The sequence below is a fragment of the Pseudomassariella vexata genome (assembly GCF_002105095.1).
Source record: "Pseudomassariella vexata strain CBS 129021 chromosome Unknown BCR38scaffold_2, whole genome shotgun sequence".
Classification (NCBI taxonomy): Eukaryota; Fungi; Ascomycota; class Sordariomycetes; order Amphisphaeriales; family Pseudomassariaceae; genus Pseudomassariella; species Pseudomassariella vexata.
Window position 1 is genome coordinate 2,227,811 of NW_024467957.1, and position 16,323 is coordinate 2,244,133.

The following is a 16,323-nucleotide window of genomic DNA, read 5'->3' on the forward strand; positions in this document are numbered from 1 at the left end:
CCTCGGGGTTCCATAATCAACTATAACCGTACGCCGAATGTTTTGTTCCTGTATCCTGACTTTTCGTGTTCCTTGCCCTCCGGTGGCCCCAGGAACCTAGGGGAGACCTGAACCGAGGCGCTGCAGAACCGGTCGCTGATCCCCACCGTCTTCATCGATGCTGCTGTCATCATCCTCGTCGAGCTGATCTTCCTCAAGCGCCTCCTCATCACACACTGACGACGCGTCAGTGCTATAAATGAAAAACTGGGCGAAGATGCCAAGGTCGAGGAACTATTTCCTGTCAGTAGTTGTTACTCGTAGCATATTTTGTGAGTGTCACGTTATGTCTTGGAGGGGTGATAGCTCTTTATGGTCACCACACACAAGTCACCACGTCACGAAGTGGAAGGATTACGGGAGGTTCTCACCAGCGTTCCTAGGGACCCTGCCAACCACGAAAGATTGACGAGGATGTATCGGCCATAGATACTCTTCGCCTCCCCGTCGTGGCACTGATACGGTTGAGCACAACGTGGCTCGTATGCAAAGATAGACAACACATATGTCAAGTTGCCTAAGCAGGCGAAGAGAAAGAAAAGCATGCTGACGCCCTCGGTCGATTTCCGTCGCCAATTGAGTATCATCTGCGGCACCCGAGAGCCCAAGTAGAGCACGGCACACATGTATCCGAAGATCTGTCCCCAGATATTAAATTGACGCAGACCTTCTTCGGCCGGTTCGTCAGACGACCCGTCCGAGTAACGACGGCTTAGGACCCAGCCTGCCACGCCTGCCACGCAGACCATAAGCACCGCAGTCGTGTTCCACAAGGTAGCCTGTAAACGAGTTGGTGTAGGCGGCAGAATGGCAGGGTGCTCGGAGACTAGTGGAACCGCTGGCGACAAGTGACTCCAGCTATCCCTGCTGTCTCTTCTCCCTCGCTCGGCAAATGGCCCATCGAGCAAGCCCGTTCTCTCGTTAGGCTCGCCCGTCACAACGATGTGCGGTGCCTTGGGTGGTGGCGGCACCACTTCATCCTTCCATGTGAAGCCCTTGTAGTAGAAACACTGGGCTAACAGCACGACGTCGGCTATCGTGTAGTAGATGGCAAGAATCAACATGGTAGGTAGGACGCCTTGTAGTACGGCGCCCAGGATGTTGAAGACATCGCCTGCCAACCAGACAATGATGAAATGTAGAGACAGGCCATCAGCGGAGCTACGCCGGAAGTTCTCTATGATTTGTGGACTGAATACCACTACCCAAGCGGCAATGGATATGGAGCTGGACATGATGTGTCAGCTGTCTGATGTGAGGTGAGATATACTGATGTACTCTAGTAACGGGAACTTCGAGTACTTTGACTGCGTTAAGTTGGTCTAGCTTTTCACTCACCCACAGATACCGGATATAGCCTCGACATCCAAGTTCAAGGGTGCCGTTGGAGGAGCCATGACGCGCTAATGGGTTCGTTGTACCGCACACAAGAGAGGCGCCCGCAGAGGTCGAGTGGCAGGTTTTTCTCACTTGTAGTGTCGTAACAAGTGGAAGCTTGCCGGATGTATCCTGTGACAAACGATTCACCAACCGTAGAAAGATCCTGGAGTCAGGACGATGGCATAATAAACCAATGCTAACATGACCTCGGGAAGCTCATTGAGTCGAGAAGAATTTTAAAGCGCGCCTGGTCCGCCTCGAGATCACGGCGCCACGTGCCAAGGTATCCATACAACCCACAGGCATTTTGCGGGGAAGCCAAATCTGCAAATTTATGCAGTCAGCTTGTCAAATGCATAGATCCATGAACGCATGAGGGTTCGTACGGAGCAATATCTGTCCTGTGAGAATGAAGTCGTGGCGGCTTGACCCCAAATATGGCAAAATTCCACCATCACTACCAGTGAATTGGCCTTCGTGTAACAACGGAGGTTGTGGTGATTCACCTCATACATCCCCCATTCATCCCATTTCACCGGTGCCTGTGCTTAAATGGCGTCACTGCCCAAGGCTACCTCATCGTTCTCGGGTAGATCCCAAAATTGACTGCCAAGAAAACCTAAGGTCCCGCCTGTCGCTCTCCCGAGTCCCGACTCCCGTCTCCATTTCGGCGATAAGCACCCCTGTCTATCAACAAATCCCCAGCCTGTCGATTTCAGCCGCATCGTACTTCGCCATCATACTTCCCTTTTTTGCCTTCTTTGTCGCTCGTTTAGACAGCCTGTGAGCTCAATGCCTAGCTGGCGGACAAAGCATCCTAGGCACGACTAGAGGAAGTGAAAGGTTAGTTGTGGTTGAACGCACGAAAACCCATCATGTCGGCCGACCTCTTCAATGAGTTCGCCCAACCGAAGCCATCACAGCGACCCTCACCTCAGAACTCTCACCCATCTTTCACCGCCGAACCCTTCTCCTTCTCACCAACCACTTCCGCGAGCCAGCCGATTCAACATATCGATCCCTTCTTCTCTGCGAGCCTCGCGCCGGTGAAATCAGAGGGCCAGCAGAGCCAGCAGCCATGGCCGGCCTTGCAACAAACCACCAATCCCGACCCATGGGGAAGCCTCACGGAGTCATTCCCAGCTGGTATCAGCTCTCAGAATAAAGTCAACAATGACGACGATGATGACGATGGCTGGGGCGACTTCGAATCCGCGGACAACTCGTCGAAGCCTACGCCGCAACCACTTAACGCCGCGCCCCAGACTCTCACCGCGTCTTACAGCTCACGGAAGCCTCTGCAACACCCAGCAATCGGGAGAACGAGGATAGTCAGAGCTCCAACGATAGAGTTGATGACCAACAGTCTTATCGATATCCCTGGTTTGAATAATTTGCCTGACGAGGTGAGATCCCCACCCTGGATGCGAACCTCGTTTGAGCAGCAAAAGAAGCAGGCGCCCAAAGTGACCCCCCCAAAGCCGCCGTTCAAATCATCAACTCCCGATCCAAATGTCTTATTCGACGCCGATGATTTTGCTGGCAAGGCTGATAACGAGGATGAGGGTGATGATTTCGGAGATTTCGAGATAGTCGCTTCGCCAGCCGGAACAACTGCAGGCTTTGTTACGAATGAGTTCGGCCCGCCGGCGAAAGCGAAGAGAAATCCGCCGCAATTGCTATCCGCTTTGAATCTGAATGGACCGGTATCTCCGTATCCCCAGGCGCCAAAGTCCCCCTCATTCCATGATCGAAACCCATTCCCTGGGCTTGGTGTCAAAACGCCGACCGAGCTCGTCAGGCCAGCCGACAACCCCCAAACGTCACCCATTACAGCTTGGCCGACTCTGGACAACAGGGGCTCAGCCGGTAGCACCGGGGCTGGCGACGACTGGGGAGCCTTTGATGACTTTCTGGATGACCCAAGGCCATCCAAAGATTGCAGGGACAGTAAAGACGCGGACGGTAATTGGGATTGGGACGCAGACGATATCAAGTCACCAGAATCGGCCAAATCTCGACCCTCAAAAACTGCTGCAAGATGTGGAGACTTGACTTGGGCCCAAAATTCCATCGATACTGCAGCAGACGGCGCATTGCAGCCGGTTGACCAAGCACCTCCCACGAATATTCCGCCACCATCCATCCTACTGTCCATATTCCCACAGCTTATCGGGGAGGCAAATACGTTTCTTTACAAACCTGTTGGCGGGCAAGCATTTCCCATCAAGAATCGTATCCTCTCAGACCCAAAGACCATTGAGTACCTCCGAGGCTATCTACTGTTGGCAACTGTCGCTGCCCGTATAATTGCTGGACGCAAGCTACGATGGCATCGCGACAAGTTCCTTTCTCAAAGCATGTCCATATCAGCTGCAGGGTCAAAAGGCATGAAACTAGCAGGGATTGACAAAACGCAAGCAGCTCGCGAAGATCGAGAGGCGGCTGACATCATGGACATTTGGAAAGAAAACATCGGCCGGCTACGCTCTTCGATAGCAGCGGCTAATACCTCCACGAAGAATACCGCGCCGCAGTTGAAAATCCCAGGGCTTCAAGAGAACATGCCGATCCAAACAGCCAAGGCAGTGCCAACGGCCCCGAAAGCTTGCTTCATCTGTGGTTTGAAGCGGGATGAGCGGGTCTTGCACGTCGACCACGAAGTCGAGGATAGTTTTGGCGAATGGTGGAGTGATCATTGGGGCCATACAACCTGCAAAAGATTCTGGCTGGAGCATGAAGTCGCTTTGCGTCAACGATGAGCCTCAATCCACTTGCATCTTTCTAACATGAAACGATTCGCTCAGAGCGAGGAATGCGGCTAATGCATGCGCCGGATGATTCGGCTGCAACCGCACGAAAGGGGTTGGGCGCAGAATTTACACTATTTGACGAATAACGAAGCTGTGCTCACAGTAGCCCTAGTTGAGTTGCACGTAGCAGGTGATCTTGGCGAGCAAACATGAAGCTGCAAGCATCAAGGGATCGGGGGTGGGCAACCCTCACCAAATGAGAATCTAAATAAGCGAGCAGTTTACTGCAAAAGACAAGGCTCCCCAATGCATGTGCTCCTAGGGAATTGGATAGCTGGTCCGACCCCACCTTTGGGGGACCAATTGGGTCTCTCGGCACGCATATAATCTGACAATATATCATCTTTTCTCGTATGAACGTGCATGCGCGGCGGCATGATAAATATACCCGGTGCGGAATTTTTTCTTCAGCGACCCACGAGGCGTGCCATCTTGACCCGAACCACTCGGTCGTTGCCGCAAAGACTACAACGCGCCAGCGGCGTTTGGGTTGTGGGTTATTCCATTGTGGCCCCCGTTATGGCCCAGCCAGCTAAGCTGGATTTTCCAATAGCCTCCTCGGAAACAGGCAACTTGAATGTCGATGTGTTGCACAACATGTGCTGCCATTGCATATGCAACAAGAGATCTGGCGAGGAGGCTGCTCGTTAAGCTATAGTGCCAAACGGACCGAGAGGCAGAGCCATGAAGCCTCGAGGGAGTTCCCCCGCGCACTTTGAGGGGATACGGTGATCTCGTCGATGGGATTGGCTAGGCTTCCGCCAATCGAGATACCATATGGTCAGCTTGCAGGGAATTGTATCTTTGGATAGTCACGAGTCCCACTGCGGGATGGTTGTAAATCTGAGATATGTTTCTTGTCAATGCCAGTTGTTGTACGCGTGTTTTCGCACCTGGCCGATGATGGTGAAAGTGATTAGAGTCACATGAAGAAAACATGGGAATCCCAAGGATATTGATGCATGATCAGGTTGGTTACCTTAGACCCGAGCAATCGTCCGTTGTGGCGCGGATAGTCCATGGCAAGCTCTCAGATGTTGCAGGAACGTTAGACAAGACGATGAGATGGCTACTTAAGAGAGGGAAGTTGCCGAAACGCAACCGTCTAAGTTGCCATTAATATAGTGCATAGGTGAGATTAGCTCTTACCACGCCCGGAGGGCATGTTCTCCACAGCCTGATTGATTAAGGTACTTCAGCAGAGTAGGCAAGCAACCTCGACAATTGTTTAGACAACACGAGTGATGTCCCACATTGAGAAACACCAATCAGGATATCAAATCAGAAGAATCTCATGTACCCCAACATGGCCGCAGCCCGCAGCTCTTGGCTCCACTAATAAGGTAGACACAAAAAATCCAGAGGGCTGGTGCAGCACACGGGCATGAGTATTGGAGGAAATGGCAACAATAGAAACATGCAATTTCAGGGCACCGTTGAAGGAACTAGGTCAGCTTGGAATGTCATGTGCCGTGCCTGTCCTAGACGGTCTATCTGACCGCTCATTGCGCCTACTCTGGAGTGCGGGCAGAGGCTCTTGTCATCTTGCGGATAGATCATCAAATTGATGCAGTTGCAGCTGCAGCTGGGGAAGTCTTGGGTTTTGCTCCAGTGAGAAACCCGTTGATACACGGTTCCAGTAGGTACATACTAAGCAACACCAAACAATGGGTTTTTGCTCTCTTTATTGTCCCTAGTTTCCCTTTTTCTTGTTTTTTTCCGCAAATTTGTTAGAGCACCTGCAGCCCAGTAAGTCTCTTTTAGTGCAATCTCGTCCAATGACACCACCATTTGTACTAGTACGACTGGGTATGATGCTCGCAACTTTGATGGTGAACATCCCAGGGCTCATACTTAAGACCCTTAGTCAGGTATCAGTGCTGTCACTTCCAGGGCCAAATGACTTCACATTCATGGAAAGCACGCCGATAGGAAACACGCCAGAAACGTAATGGCTGGGACTGCCTGTGTATGCCTTTGACTCGCCGTTACTTGCTTTGAACTGCCTTGTTCGTTCGTTCGGTCGTTCATCCTTCCTGCCAATTGACATTGAGCGCAAAGTGACAGTGATCCATTATCTATCTGTCTGGTCTGGCAGTCGCCGTGCGCAGTAGCATCATCAACCCACCATACCCTGCGCCCAACATATCCCAAGTCTCTTCCACACTCTCATCCTCCTTCCACTCTCACACTTTTTCACCTTTTTTTCAGCCCCCAAATATTCCTCGCGATAGCACCGTCTCACGACAACCGCCTCGCCCACCACCTCCCAACCGTCCTCTCCCTCCACTGCCCTTCTCCCCCGTCCACCCGAGTCTCCTCCCACTCATAGAGGCCCATCCACTCTGTCGCCCGGCATCCTCTCCAGACTCACGGTTCCATCACAGCCTGCCTCCCCTTGTCAGACCAATACCTGGGACGTCCGACTTTCTACCCACACTACCAAAGACCCCGCCGCGCCAACACCGGTCCCCGACAACGTCAGGGTAGGAGCAAAAAAAAAACTTAGAGCGCCGACCGACCGACGACCACCCCGCCATCGATCCCTACCAAAAACTACCGCGATTTACTTTCGCATCAGGTCTAGCAGCAAAGGTATGCAAATAGCCCCGCCTATTCTGGGTTTGCTTCCACTTCTTCCCATTCCCTCTGCAGTCAATTATTTCTATTTTCTACCACCACATGCGAAATCTTGCAGTGCAGATGCGATTCGTATGTGGCAGTAAGATCACTGTGCATTCCCACTTATCTTTGCGAGTCTCACATAAACCTCACCTGCTTTCCAGCTTCCCTAAAGCTTATCAGAGCTGACGCTTTTGGCAACTTTGCAGCTCTTCCTACAACCACCCATTGAGCAGCAACGTTAATAAAAATCAGTCGCGCAAATCAAGTACTGGCGTCGCGTACGTTTCAGCCTCGCGGTCAGCAGCTCAAACAGACAGCGTTGTCGCTCAATCGGGTTTATCATCCTTCAACCTGCACTAACAACCACCATCATGTCCGCACCGCAAGATACCATCCCGCCCAATGGGGAGGGGCTCGATCAAGCTATGGACAGCCTCAAGCTTGATGGCGACTCTGGTCTTGGCCCAGATGGTCAACCAGCACCTAAAACTGATGAAGAGTATGCAGCGGCGAACCTCACGCTCCGCGCCATCGTCTCATCTAAGGAGGCCGGTGTCATTATTGGCAAAGGCGGCAAGAACGTTGCAGATCTGCGCGACGAGACTGGTGTCAAGGCAGGGGTCAGCAAGGTCGTACAAGGCGTACATGACCGTGTCTTGACCATCACGGGTGGATGCGACGCTATCTCGAGAGCCTACGCCATTGTAGCCCGCGCGTTGCTCGAGGGCGCACCGTCCATGGGCATGGGCGGCGTCATTCAGAACAACGGCACACATCGTATGAGCCACCCATCCGATTCCGTCGGGCCTGATGGGCCGCTAACCTCGCTGCTAGCTATCAAGCTTCTCATCTCGCATAACCAGATGGGCACAATCATTGGCAGACAGGGTCTCAAGATCAAGCACATCCAGGACACATCCGGCGTTCGCATGGTCGCGCAGAAGGAGATGTTACCGCAATCGACCGAGCGTATTGTCGAGGTCCAGGGAACACCAGAAGGCATCCAGCGAGCCATCTGGGAAATCTGCAAGTGTCTTATCGATGATTGGCAGCGCGGCACTGGCACCGTGCTGTACAATCCTGTTGTCCGAACCCAACCTGGGGGTGCGGGGTCTCTGGGTGGTGCTGCAGGTGCTTCTCCAGCTGCTGGCGGCGCTCTCGGCGGGGTAGGAGGAGGCTATGGTGCTCCCAGCAGAGAGTACGCGAGTCCTCGTGTAACGCGAACAGGAAACGGCGCCGATTTCAGCAATGGCGGATCGCGGCCCTACCGCCGCTCCAACTCTGACGCAGCTCCCCGTGACCACACAGGCCCTCCAACTCACGATGAGAACGGAGAGGAGATCCAGACGCAGAACATCAGTATTCCCGCAGACATGGTTGGTTGCATTATTGGACGCGCTGGAAGCAAGATTAGCGAGATTCGCAAGACATCTGGAGCCCGCATCTCGATTGCCAAGGTAAGACACTACCACAGGGAAATCACCGTGACGAGGGAACACACGCAGCTCGTCTGGTTTTCCCTTGTATTATGTGTGTATGTTGTGCAACTTTGTTAACCACATTGCGTAGGCGCCTCACGATGAGACGGGCGAGAGAATGTTCACCATTATGGGCACGGCCAAGGCAAATGAGTCAGCCCTATTCCTCCTCTACGAGAACCTTGAGGCCGAGAAGATGCGACGCAGCCAGGCGCAGGCGCAGGAGTAGACGGTCCGACACGGGCCAATACGGAGTGCTGGAAATTGCACACATTGATTTGTCTCTGGTTTATTTCCAATGTTGATCGGATTTGGCGACGAAGCCCTGAGTTTAGGGAGGCAGGCATTCCAGATCTGACTTGCCGCAAGGCTGACCTCCTCGGGTCCGGGTGGACTCCACGAAACGACGTGACGATGACCTTTCCTCTTCGAAAAGCAGGCTCCATCTGCAATCTCTCTATCCTTTACTAATCTTTTTTCTCGGATATCATCACTCCCACCGACACACCGGTTTTTGGCACACGCATGGCACTCGAACGACCTTGGCTCATTTTCCTTCGAACGACCGGACTGTAACTGACCCAACACTCCCAGGGAGGAGAAGAGCAGGTTTCTCGGAGACTCGACAAGCGGTGCCAAATCCGCGATCTCACTCTTGTATCGAATTTCACTTCCAACATGCGAGAATCGCCCCAATCTCGTCTTACTACGCCCATGGCACGCCACCTTCTCTCTCCTCCACCCCCCTCACCCAACCCCCCTCTCTCTCTTTCCCCATTTCTTACGCCCACCCACTTCTGTCACGAAATGTCGAATCTTGGTCCAAAGAGTCTCATATCCTACTAAATTAAGGGGCATATCACCATCATGCCTTACTGTCCCTAACCGCCAAAAAATGAGTTCTCCGATTTTCCTCCGACAACTGGACCAGGACTCCACGGCATGTCGAAATTCCACCTTTGCAAGCACGCACCTGTTTCGAAGGTACCTGGAACAATAACCCACGAACACTCGATCGACCTATTTATCTAGAGTCTCTGATGATATCCTTGGTCCTAGCATCGCCAAAGCTTGGGTCGATCTTCTTGAGAGATGTCTAGATAAGGGGGTATCTAGCAGTAGACAAGGGAGACCTAGAATCAAATCGCGAGCACGGTTACAAAATATGGGCGACTCGCTGTCTGAGCAATGTGCGTGAATATACGAGTGACTGTGACTGCGTAAGTTGGGTAAGCAGGCCGTCCAGTAGTAGATCCTGCCACCGCTATTTTGGCCTGTTCTGTAGATGGTGAAGCGGACCGTCGTCTGAGAGAGCATGGCTGTATGCCCTTCTTTGACCTGACTAACAGATAATTATACGGGCAATGGTTCGCCGGTTGCGATTCCACAAGGCATCACTATAAAGATAGTAAAGTTGGTAGGTGCACTTCAAGTACCCGTCGGCACTAAATACCTGGGTACTTAACCTACCCCGTAGGAAGGCAGGTGCCGGAGAGCTTGGCTCCTCTAACCAATTTCAGGCAAGCGCCATCCCCGGCAGGCTTGAAAGTATCCAATCTTAGAAGGGCCAACTTGTCATCATCTTAGAGCTCGAGCTTCGAGATGTTAAGCCCCCTTGCTCAAGGTCCACGATGCCAGATTGACATTAGAGTCACCTTTTGTCTTGGTACTCTGCTCTCATTTTGCATTCTTCTTGCCCAACGATTCAAGTCGAATTGCTTTCTCGATTCACTCTTTTCCTTGGCGTATACCGCACTGAGCCCGCTGTGCCCCCTTCATTCCAGTATATACTTAGGTACTTAGGTACTCTTAGTATTCACTTCGAAACTGGAACCTTGTCCATCCAGGTACAATGGCACGTACAAAGCAAGCGCGACCGGTCGAGCGCCAGCCTTCGTCCGAATACATTACCCGACAAACCTCAACGCCCAGACGACAAGTCAGCTTCGACATGGATGGAGAACAGAAACCCAATGGCGCATCGAGCGCTCCCAGCAAGGGCGCAGTCGCGACGGCCGAGAAGCAAGACGTGGGCGTGATGCAGCTCGTCATCGCTGTCACCGGCATATACGGCTCTTTGTAGGCGCCCGCCCCCATTGCATCACTCTCTTTTCAATATTGTAGAATATGTTGTGTTGACCCTCAGTGCGACGACACAGCTTGACGTGGGCGTACCTACAGGAGAAACTGACGACGACCCCCCACGGCGCCCCCGGCGCGACCGAGGTATTCCAGTACCCCGTCTTCCTCAACACGATCCAGTCGCTCTTCGCCGCCATGACGGGCGCCCTGTACCTCTACCTGAGCACGCCTCGCGGGTCGCGCATACCGCCCATCTTCCCGTCGCAGCGCATCGTGACGCCGCTGCTCCTCGTGGCTGTCACCAGCTCGCTCGCCTCGCCCTTCGGCTACGCCAGCCTCTCACACATTGACTACATCACCTTCCTGCTCGCCAAGAGTTGCAAGCTGCTCCCCGTCATGTTCCTCCACATCACCATCTTCCGCAAGCGCTACCCGCTCTACAAGTACCTTGTCGTCGCGGCCGTGACGGCGGGGGTTGCCGTTTTCACCCTGCACTCGGGCAAGAAGGGCAAGAAGCACGCCTCTGCCGACGACAAGGAGCGCAATATGCCCTGGGGCATACTGTTGCTGTCGATTAACCTGCTGTTCGATGGCTTGACCAACAGCACCCAGGACTACATCTTTGGCGCCTTCCAGCCCTACTCGGGCCCCCAGATGATGTGCGCCAACAACCTCATGAGCACCGCTGTCACGGTAGCGTACTTGGTGCTCAGCCCTTGGTTGGTGCACACCGGTATTGGCGAGTGGTTGGGCATGGACATCGCGGGCAACGCTGGCGAGCTGAGCGAGGCCTTAAGCTTCATGGCGCGGCATCCCAAGGTCTGGGCTGATGTACTCGGCTTCGCGGCGTGTGGTGCCGTGGGACAGGTCTTCATCTGTGGGTTATCTATCCTACACTTGCTTACAGCCAGAATGCTAACATGTATCCCCAAGTCTACACCCTAGCAACCTTCTCCTCCGTTCTCCTCGTGACGGTGACAGTCACCCGCAAAATGTTCACCATGATCCTCTCCGTCGTCGCCTTTGGCCATCGTCTGACCCAGATGCAAGTTCTGGGCGTGGGGCTGGTGTTTGGTGGCATTGGAGTCGAGGCTGCTATTGCAAGGCAGGAGAAGTTGGCGAAAGAGGCGGCCAAGCATAAAGTTGCGGTTAAGAAGGCTCAATGATAAAGAGAAAGACCATTTTAAACAAGAATTTGTGAAAATCTTTAGATACCTAGTTTCGATAAGACTCTTCAAGAGTACGAGCAAGTTGCACCTGAGGCGTCCCGGTGTGACCAGATAATCCTATCCAAGATCTTATTCCGGCTGACATGCGTTGTCGCTTTGTATTTTTTTATAGATTACACAGGACATGATCTGCCCGACATTACCAACACTGTTCAAGCAAAACGAGAAATTCCAAGCAAGCGATTAAGGTTCATGAAGTTGGAAGGCAGGGATTTCTATACTACAAAGTCCATCCAGGCATGATTATCCCCATCGGATCTCTGTTTCATCATCCCTGGCCCGTTTAATCCAGAAGTTTTATTTTGACAATGGTCATTTGCCTGTTTGACCATCATTCATCCATCCATCCACCTTTCCTTGCCTAAAAATCATTCCGGCCTTTGTTTTCGGCCCCCATTTCATAGCGTTTGCCGCCCCCTGTAATTACACATTTCGGTTGTTGCCGGCGTACGTTGTCGGCTTACAAGTGATCACAAAAGCCGCCTCTGCCAGCCAGTCTCTTTTTAAAAATTGATCACGCAAGGATGCAGTCCAAGCAGTGTGCCCGTCTGGGTATCCGGTTTCGCCGTGCCCTCGAAGTGCTGAGCCATGCCGCGTAGAAAAGCAGAAGATAAACATGACGTGCAACGAACGGGTGTTGTTCGGTATTGACAAAGGGAAAAGAAGAGAGTATCACACGTTGCCCCTGTCAATGGGGGCATACTGGCATCGTGCCTATAAGGTCGCAGGGCGAATGAGCCGCGGCAAGAGTGCCGTGCCAGAATCCTAGGTCAACCCGTTTCCAGTCATAATGGATGTCGCCGGTTTCACCAAAACAGATGTGATGGAACGCCGTTATATGCCATGCAAAGAATGCTTCTGAAATGAAGTATATCGTGTTGGTTGGCGACGTGGTTGAAATTGTAGATACAGGGTGACGGGAGTGGAGGCGTGACAATTATGAGCCGTCGTTGGGTTCTCGTACCCAGGTAGATTGGATGAACACAAGGTCTATTCCTATAACAGTTCATCGATAGATCGCACGATTGGTGTTTCGCCTTTGGTTGGAGGACTTCTTGGGTCGGCAACTTGAGCAGGCCGCCCGAATGGGTAGAACGGGTCCCTAGGGAACATGGTTTGTCTGGGAGAGAACAAGTTCTCGGCGGGGGTAGGCGGTGACTCCACGAACTTCATCCCTGCCATCTCACTAAATGAGTCATGCAACGGGTTGTTCGTCATTGTCTCTGCTCTAGGCGACATCAAGGTGTCATCTTCGAGTGGCGCCCGACCAATCCCGGCTTCTCGTTGGACCGGCACCTCGTGGGGCTTCTCAGCTGGAGGCCCAAAGGAGTCCCGAGGGCCGATGTTGAGGCTTGAGAACCCCACGCTCTGAGGGCCGCCACCAAAACGACGGGCTCCAAATTCAGGGGATGGAATAGGCTTCGGTTCATCAGACGAATACTCAGACCCACCCAACGCCGGAGCTGGAGGAGGGCTGTGATGATAGAGCGAAGGTCCAAAGCCGCCGAACGCCGGGGCCGGAGGAGGATCGTAACCGTGAGATGAAGGCCCAAATCCACCGAATCCTGGGGATGGAGGCGGCTTATATTCATGTGACGATGGCCCGAACCCGCCGAATCCGGGAGAAGGAGGAGGCTTGAAGTTGAAGGATGGTGGTCTGAATCCGGGCGAGGGAGGTGGTTTGGAGAATGAAGATGAAGAGGGCGGGAAGCTCAAATCTGTTTCCGATTCAAAGAACTTGGGAGGGTTTAGCATCTTGTCCAAATCGAATCGACCGAATTTGCCTCGGTCTTTTTCGTCCTCCTTGGACGACCACGAAAAGGCGGATGGAGCGGAGGAAGGGCCAGGAGATATCGCCTCTAGGTTCGATGTTGATTTTCCCCGTGAACGAACTGGGCTGCCCCCAGGGCTTGAGCTCCTTATTGCGGGGCCCGGTTTCTCATCGGGCAACGGGGCCGTCAACGGTTCCTTAGGCTTCATGTCGATCGCATCCGCTGACAAGGTCAGTCGATGGTACTTTGTAGGGCTGCGTCCACTTCGAGGCCCAGCGGCGGACCGTGGCAGCCTCTTCTTAGCCACCTCCTTTTGGAAATCCTGTAAGCAGTACATAAGCCTCATGTTCGGGCTGATCCATCGGCTCTTGGATTGCGCTCGATAGTATGCATCGTTGACCGTCAGGCCAGGGTTCTGATAGAGACCGTACGCGATGATTAAGCTCGCGGATCGGCTGGCGCCCTGTTGACAGTGAACGAGGACCTTTTTGCCCTCTTTTGTGCGCTTCTCGATCTTCTCACACAGCATCATCAAGTCGGTTGCAATGTCCGTGTTGTGGTCCCAGGGCATGTGGATATACTCTGGTTCGCGGAGAGCGTCGGGGGCTTTCGGTGTAGTGGGCGTCTCCATGCGTTCGTCCGTTTGAAATTCGAAGGCGGTGGCAAAGCTGTCGGTGGTGACAGCAGTGTCCGGAATGGGTGACTCGATCATGACTTCCGGCTCACTCTCGGCCTTGCCCTTGGTTGACGCGTCGAATGGATTGAGTACTTCGCGCGCAACATTGATGACCACATCAAATTTGGCCGCCTCCTCCGCAGTCGGCTCCAGGTAGAGGTAGACATTGTCCTCGTAGATGGCGATGGGACCATCGGGGTATCCAGGCGACTTCTGGTCCTCGTTCTTCTCGCTCTCATCATGGAAGGGCTCAAAGTCTATCGCGGCACGATTGGCAACTTGGGGCTTGATCGGAGACGAATCCTCTTCCATGATTACGGATGCTCGGTTACCAGCACTTGGGCCAACTTGGTTAGAGGGCCGCAGTATCTGAGACAGGCCAGACTCGCCTCTATCGCCGAGGGTCGGGAAGCCCATGCCACCGGCTGGGCCAAACGTGGCTGACTTGAGTCCGGAGAGCATGTGCGGCGAGGAGGTAGAGTGCTTTAAAGCTCTTCGCTGGAGCATAGGCGGCAGCAGCCCTGGCGAGGCTGGGACCTCAAGTGTTGTGGGGCGAATATTGATACCTCCATTCAGTCCATTCAATCCATTGGAGTCTGTTTTGAGGCTCAGCTGACTGGGCTTTCGCTTCATACCAGGAATCTTGGGCTTGATGAACGAGGGAGACGACGGCTCTGACACCAAGGTCGAAGACAGTGAATTGAACGGTGGTTGTATGGACAAGCCTTTCATGTTTCGTGCTCTCCTGGGGGACGGCGACGTCATGGGTCTCTCGCGGTGAGTGCTGGGTTCGTTCACCGTGAGGGTGTTCATGGTGGACGACAGACCACCAAAGGTGGTGGCTGGGAAGGCGTTAAGTGGTACTAAATTGACAGGAGAGTCTGGCGAGGACGACGGTGACGGGTCTGATAGCGAGGATGTGTCTGTGATCAGCGTCGTTGTTGGCGACGAGTCGGCAGATTCTGAGTTTTGTGTCGAAGTGCTGTCATGGTGACGGTGAAGATCTGTCGGCGTTGGTCGTAAAGGTAGGTGTTGACTGTTTGGCAATTGGGGTGCGCCGCAAGTCGGCTCCATCTCCATCAACTTGGAATCTACCACGGTCACAAGCCCTCTGTCGTCGAAGTTGTCCGCTTCCGGATTTATTATGGACATGAATGAGGGTAACTGGTCCTCATACAGTCGTCGGGCGGCAGCAGACGGCATGTTTCGATCGCGCCAACCAGTATCTTCTCCTCCTCCTTCCTTCCTTCCTTCGTTCGTTCTTTCTTTCTTTTCTTTCTGCACGTCTTTTTCGCTTCACCACGACGGCCAAGTGCCTCTTGTAGGTAGTCTCTATCGTCCGGCGGGCTTCGTTCGCCCTTCGCACTTGGGACGAATGAAATCGGCGATTAGTTATGGGAGCAAAAGGAAATGGCCCACGAGTGGCTGGGGTTGTATTGGTGATGGCAGTCAAAGCCTGGACTGGACAGCTCTGCTGAATCCTTTTTCGTACCACCAGGACTGGGCTGGCGATGTCAAATATGAAGTTGGTCGATATTGCTGTACGGCAAAAAAGTGGCCTAACGGCGTGTCGCGCATCAATCGGTTGGGTCGGCGTGAACTCGAGGTGAGGTGATGATTTCCGTCCAAGAGGTGTACTGTCTGGTCGGCGCAGCGACGTCGTGGTGTTGGCAACCAAGGAAGTGGAAAGTGAATGAATGTATGTGAAATGGAATGGACGGGCAATTGAGAAGGGCGGGTGTGTCTCGTTTCCAAGCAGTGGCTATCAGAGGGCATCCATTGGGTGTCAGCGCATTCTAACACTACCGGCCACTGGTACCATAATAGATACAAGGCAGAATTGAATGTTTGTGGAGGGCGGTAGGGCGGTAGGGCGATGCGGCGGTTGGCGATTGTGGTGAAGGGAGAAAAAAGAACCGCGGATGGATGACAAGAGTTCGAGAAAGTGTCAGAGAGATAGTCGGACGACAATACAAGCGACACCAAAACGGAGGCGACAAGGGAAGGGGTAGCAGGAAAATGGGGCGGGCCAGTAATTGTGGGCAGATTGGTGGGTTGGCGGGTTGAAGGCGCTAGGTTACTTGCTGGGTTGCTGCTCGTCTGCACTCCTGCTTGCTGTTCTAAAAGTTGATTTGAGAGAGATTCGCACTTCACTAGTCCAGGCGACAATGGCTGGTATTTCTGGGGTACAGCCACTATGAACAATGGCTGGGTCAGCGACTTGTGCGC

At 53.2% G+C, this 16,323-nt stretch overlaps 5 protein-coding genes across 5 annotated transcripts; 3 read left to right on the plus strand and 2 right to left on the minus strand.

Moving 5' to 3' along the window:
- Positions 1 to 96: 96 nt before the first annotated feature.
- BCR38DRAFT_334122 (PQ loop repeat-domain-containing protein) lies at positions 97 to 1,436 on the minus strand (the record flags this gene model as incomplete). Its single annotated transcript, XM_040855287.1, has 3 exons — positions 97 to 273; positions 411 to 1,266; positions 1,378 to 1,436. The coding sequence occupies 3 exons, from the start codon at positions 1,434 to 1,436 to the stop codon at positions 97 to 99; spliced, it is 1,092 nt and encodes a 363-aa protein (XP_040720066.1).
- Positions 1,437 to 2,294: 858 nt separating this feature from the next.
- BCR38DRAFT_332628 (uncharacterized protein) lies at positions 2,295 to 4,181 on the plus strand (the record flags this gene model as incomplete). Its single annotated transcript, XM_040855168.1, has 2 exons — positions 2,295 to 3,462; positions 3,535 to 4,181. 2 exons carry the CDS (start codon positions 2,295 to 2,297, stop codon positions 4,179 to 4,181), a joined length of 1,815 nt encoding a protein of 604 aa, XP_040720067.1.
- A 3,047-nt stretch (positions 4,182 to 7,228) lies between these two features.
- BCR38DRAFT_332675 (uncharacterized protein) lies at positions 7,229 to 8,564 on the plus strand (the record flags this gene model as incomplete). Its single annotated transcript, XM_040855171.1, has 3 exons — positions 7,229 to 7,634; positions 7,692 to 8,314; positions 8,427 to 8,564. The coding sequence occupies 3 exons, from the start codon at positions 7,229 to 7,231 to the stop codon at positions 8,562 to 8,564; spliced, it is 1,167 nt and encodes a 388-aa protein (XP_040720068.1).
- A 1,623-nt stretch (positions 8,565 to 10,187) lies between these two features.
- On the plus strand, positions 10,188 to 11,583 carry BCR38DRAFT_481263 (UAA transporter; the record flags this gene model as incomplete). Its single annotated transcript, XM_040863363.1, has 3 exons — positions 10,188 to 10,414; positions 10,495 to 11,294; positions 11,351 to 11,583. The coding sequence occupies 3 exons, from the start codon at positions 10,188 to 10,190 to the stop codon at positions 11,581 to 11,583; spliced, it is 1,260 nt and encodes a 419-aa protein (XP_040720069.1).
- Positions 11,584 to 12,642: 1,059 nt separating this feature from the next.
- Positions 12,643 to 15,297, minus strand: BCR38DRAFT_332343 (uncharacterized protein; the record flags this gene model as incomplete). The annotated part of the gene is made up of 2 exons (XM_040855139.1): positions 12,643 to 13,120; positions 13,385 to 15,297. 2 exons carry the CDS (start codon positions 15,295 to 15,297, stop codon positions 12,643 to 12,645), a joined length of 2,391 nt encoding a protein of 796 aa, XP_040720070.1.
- Between the last annotated feature and the right edge of the window lie 1,026 nt (positions 15,298 to 16,323).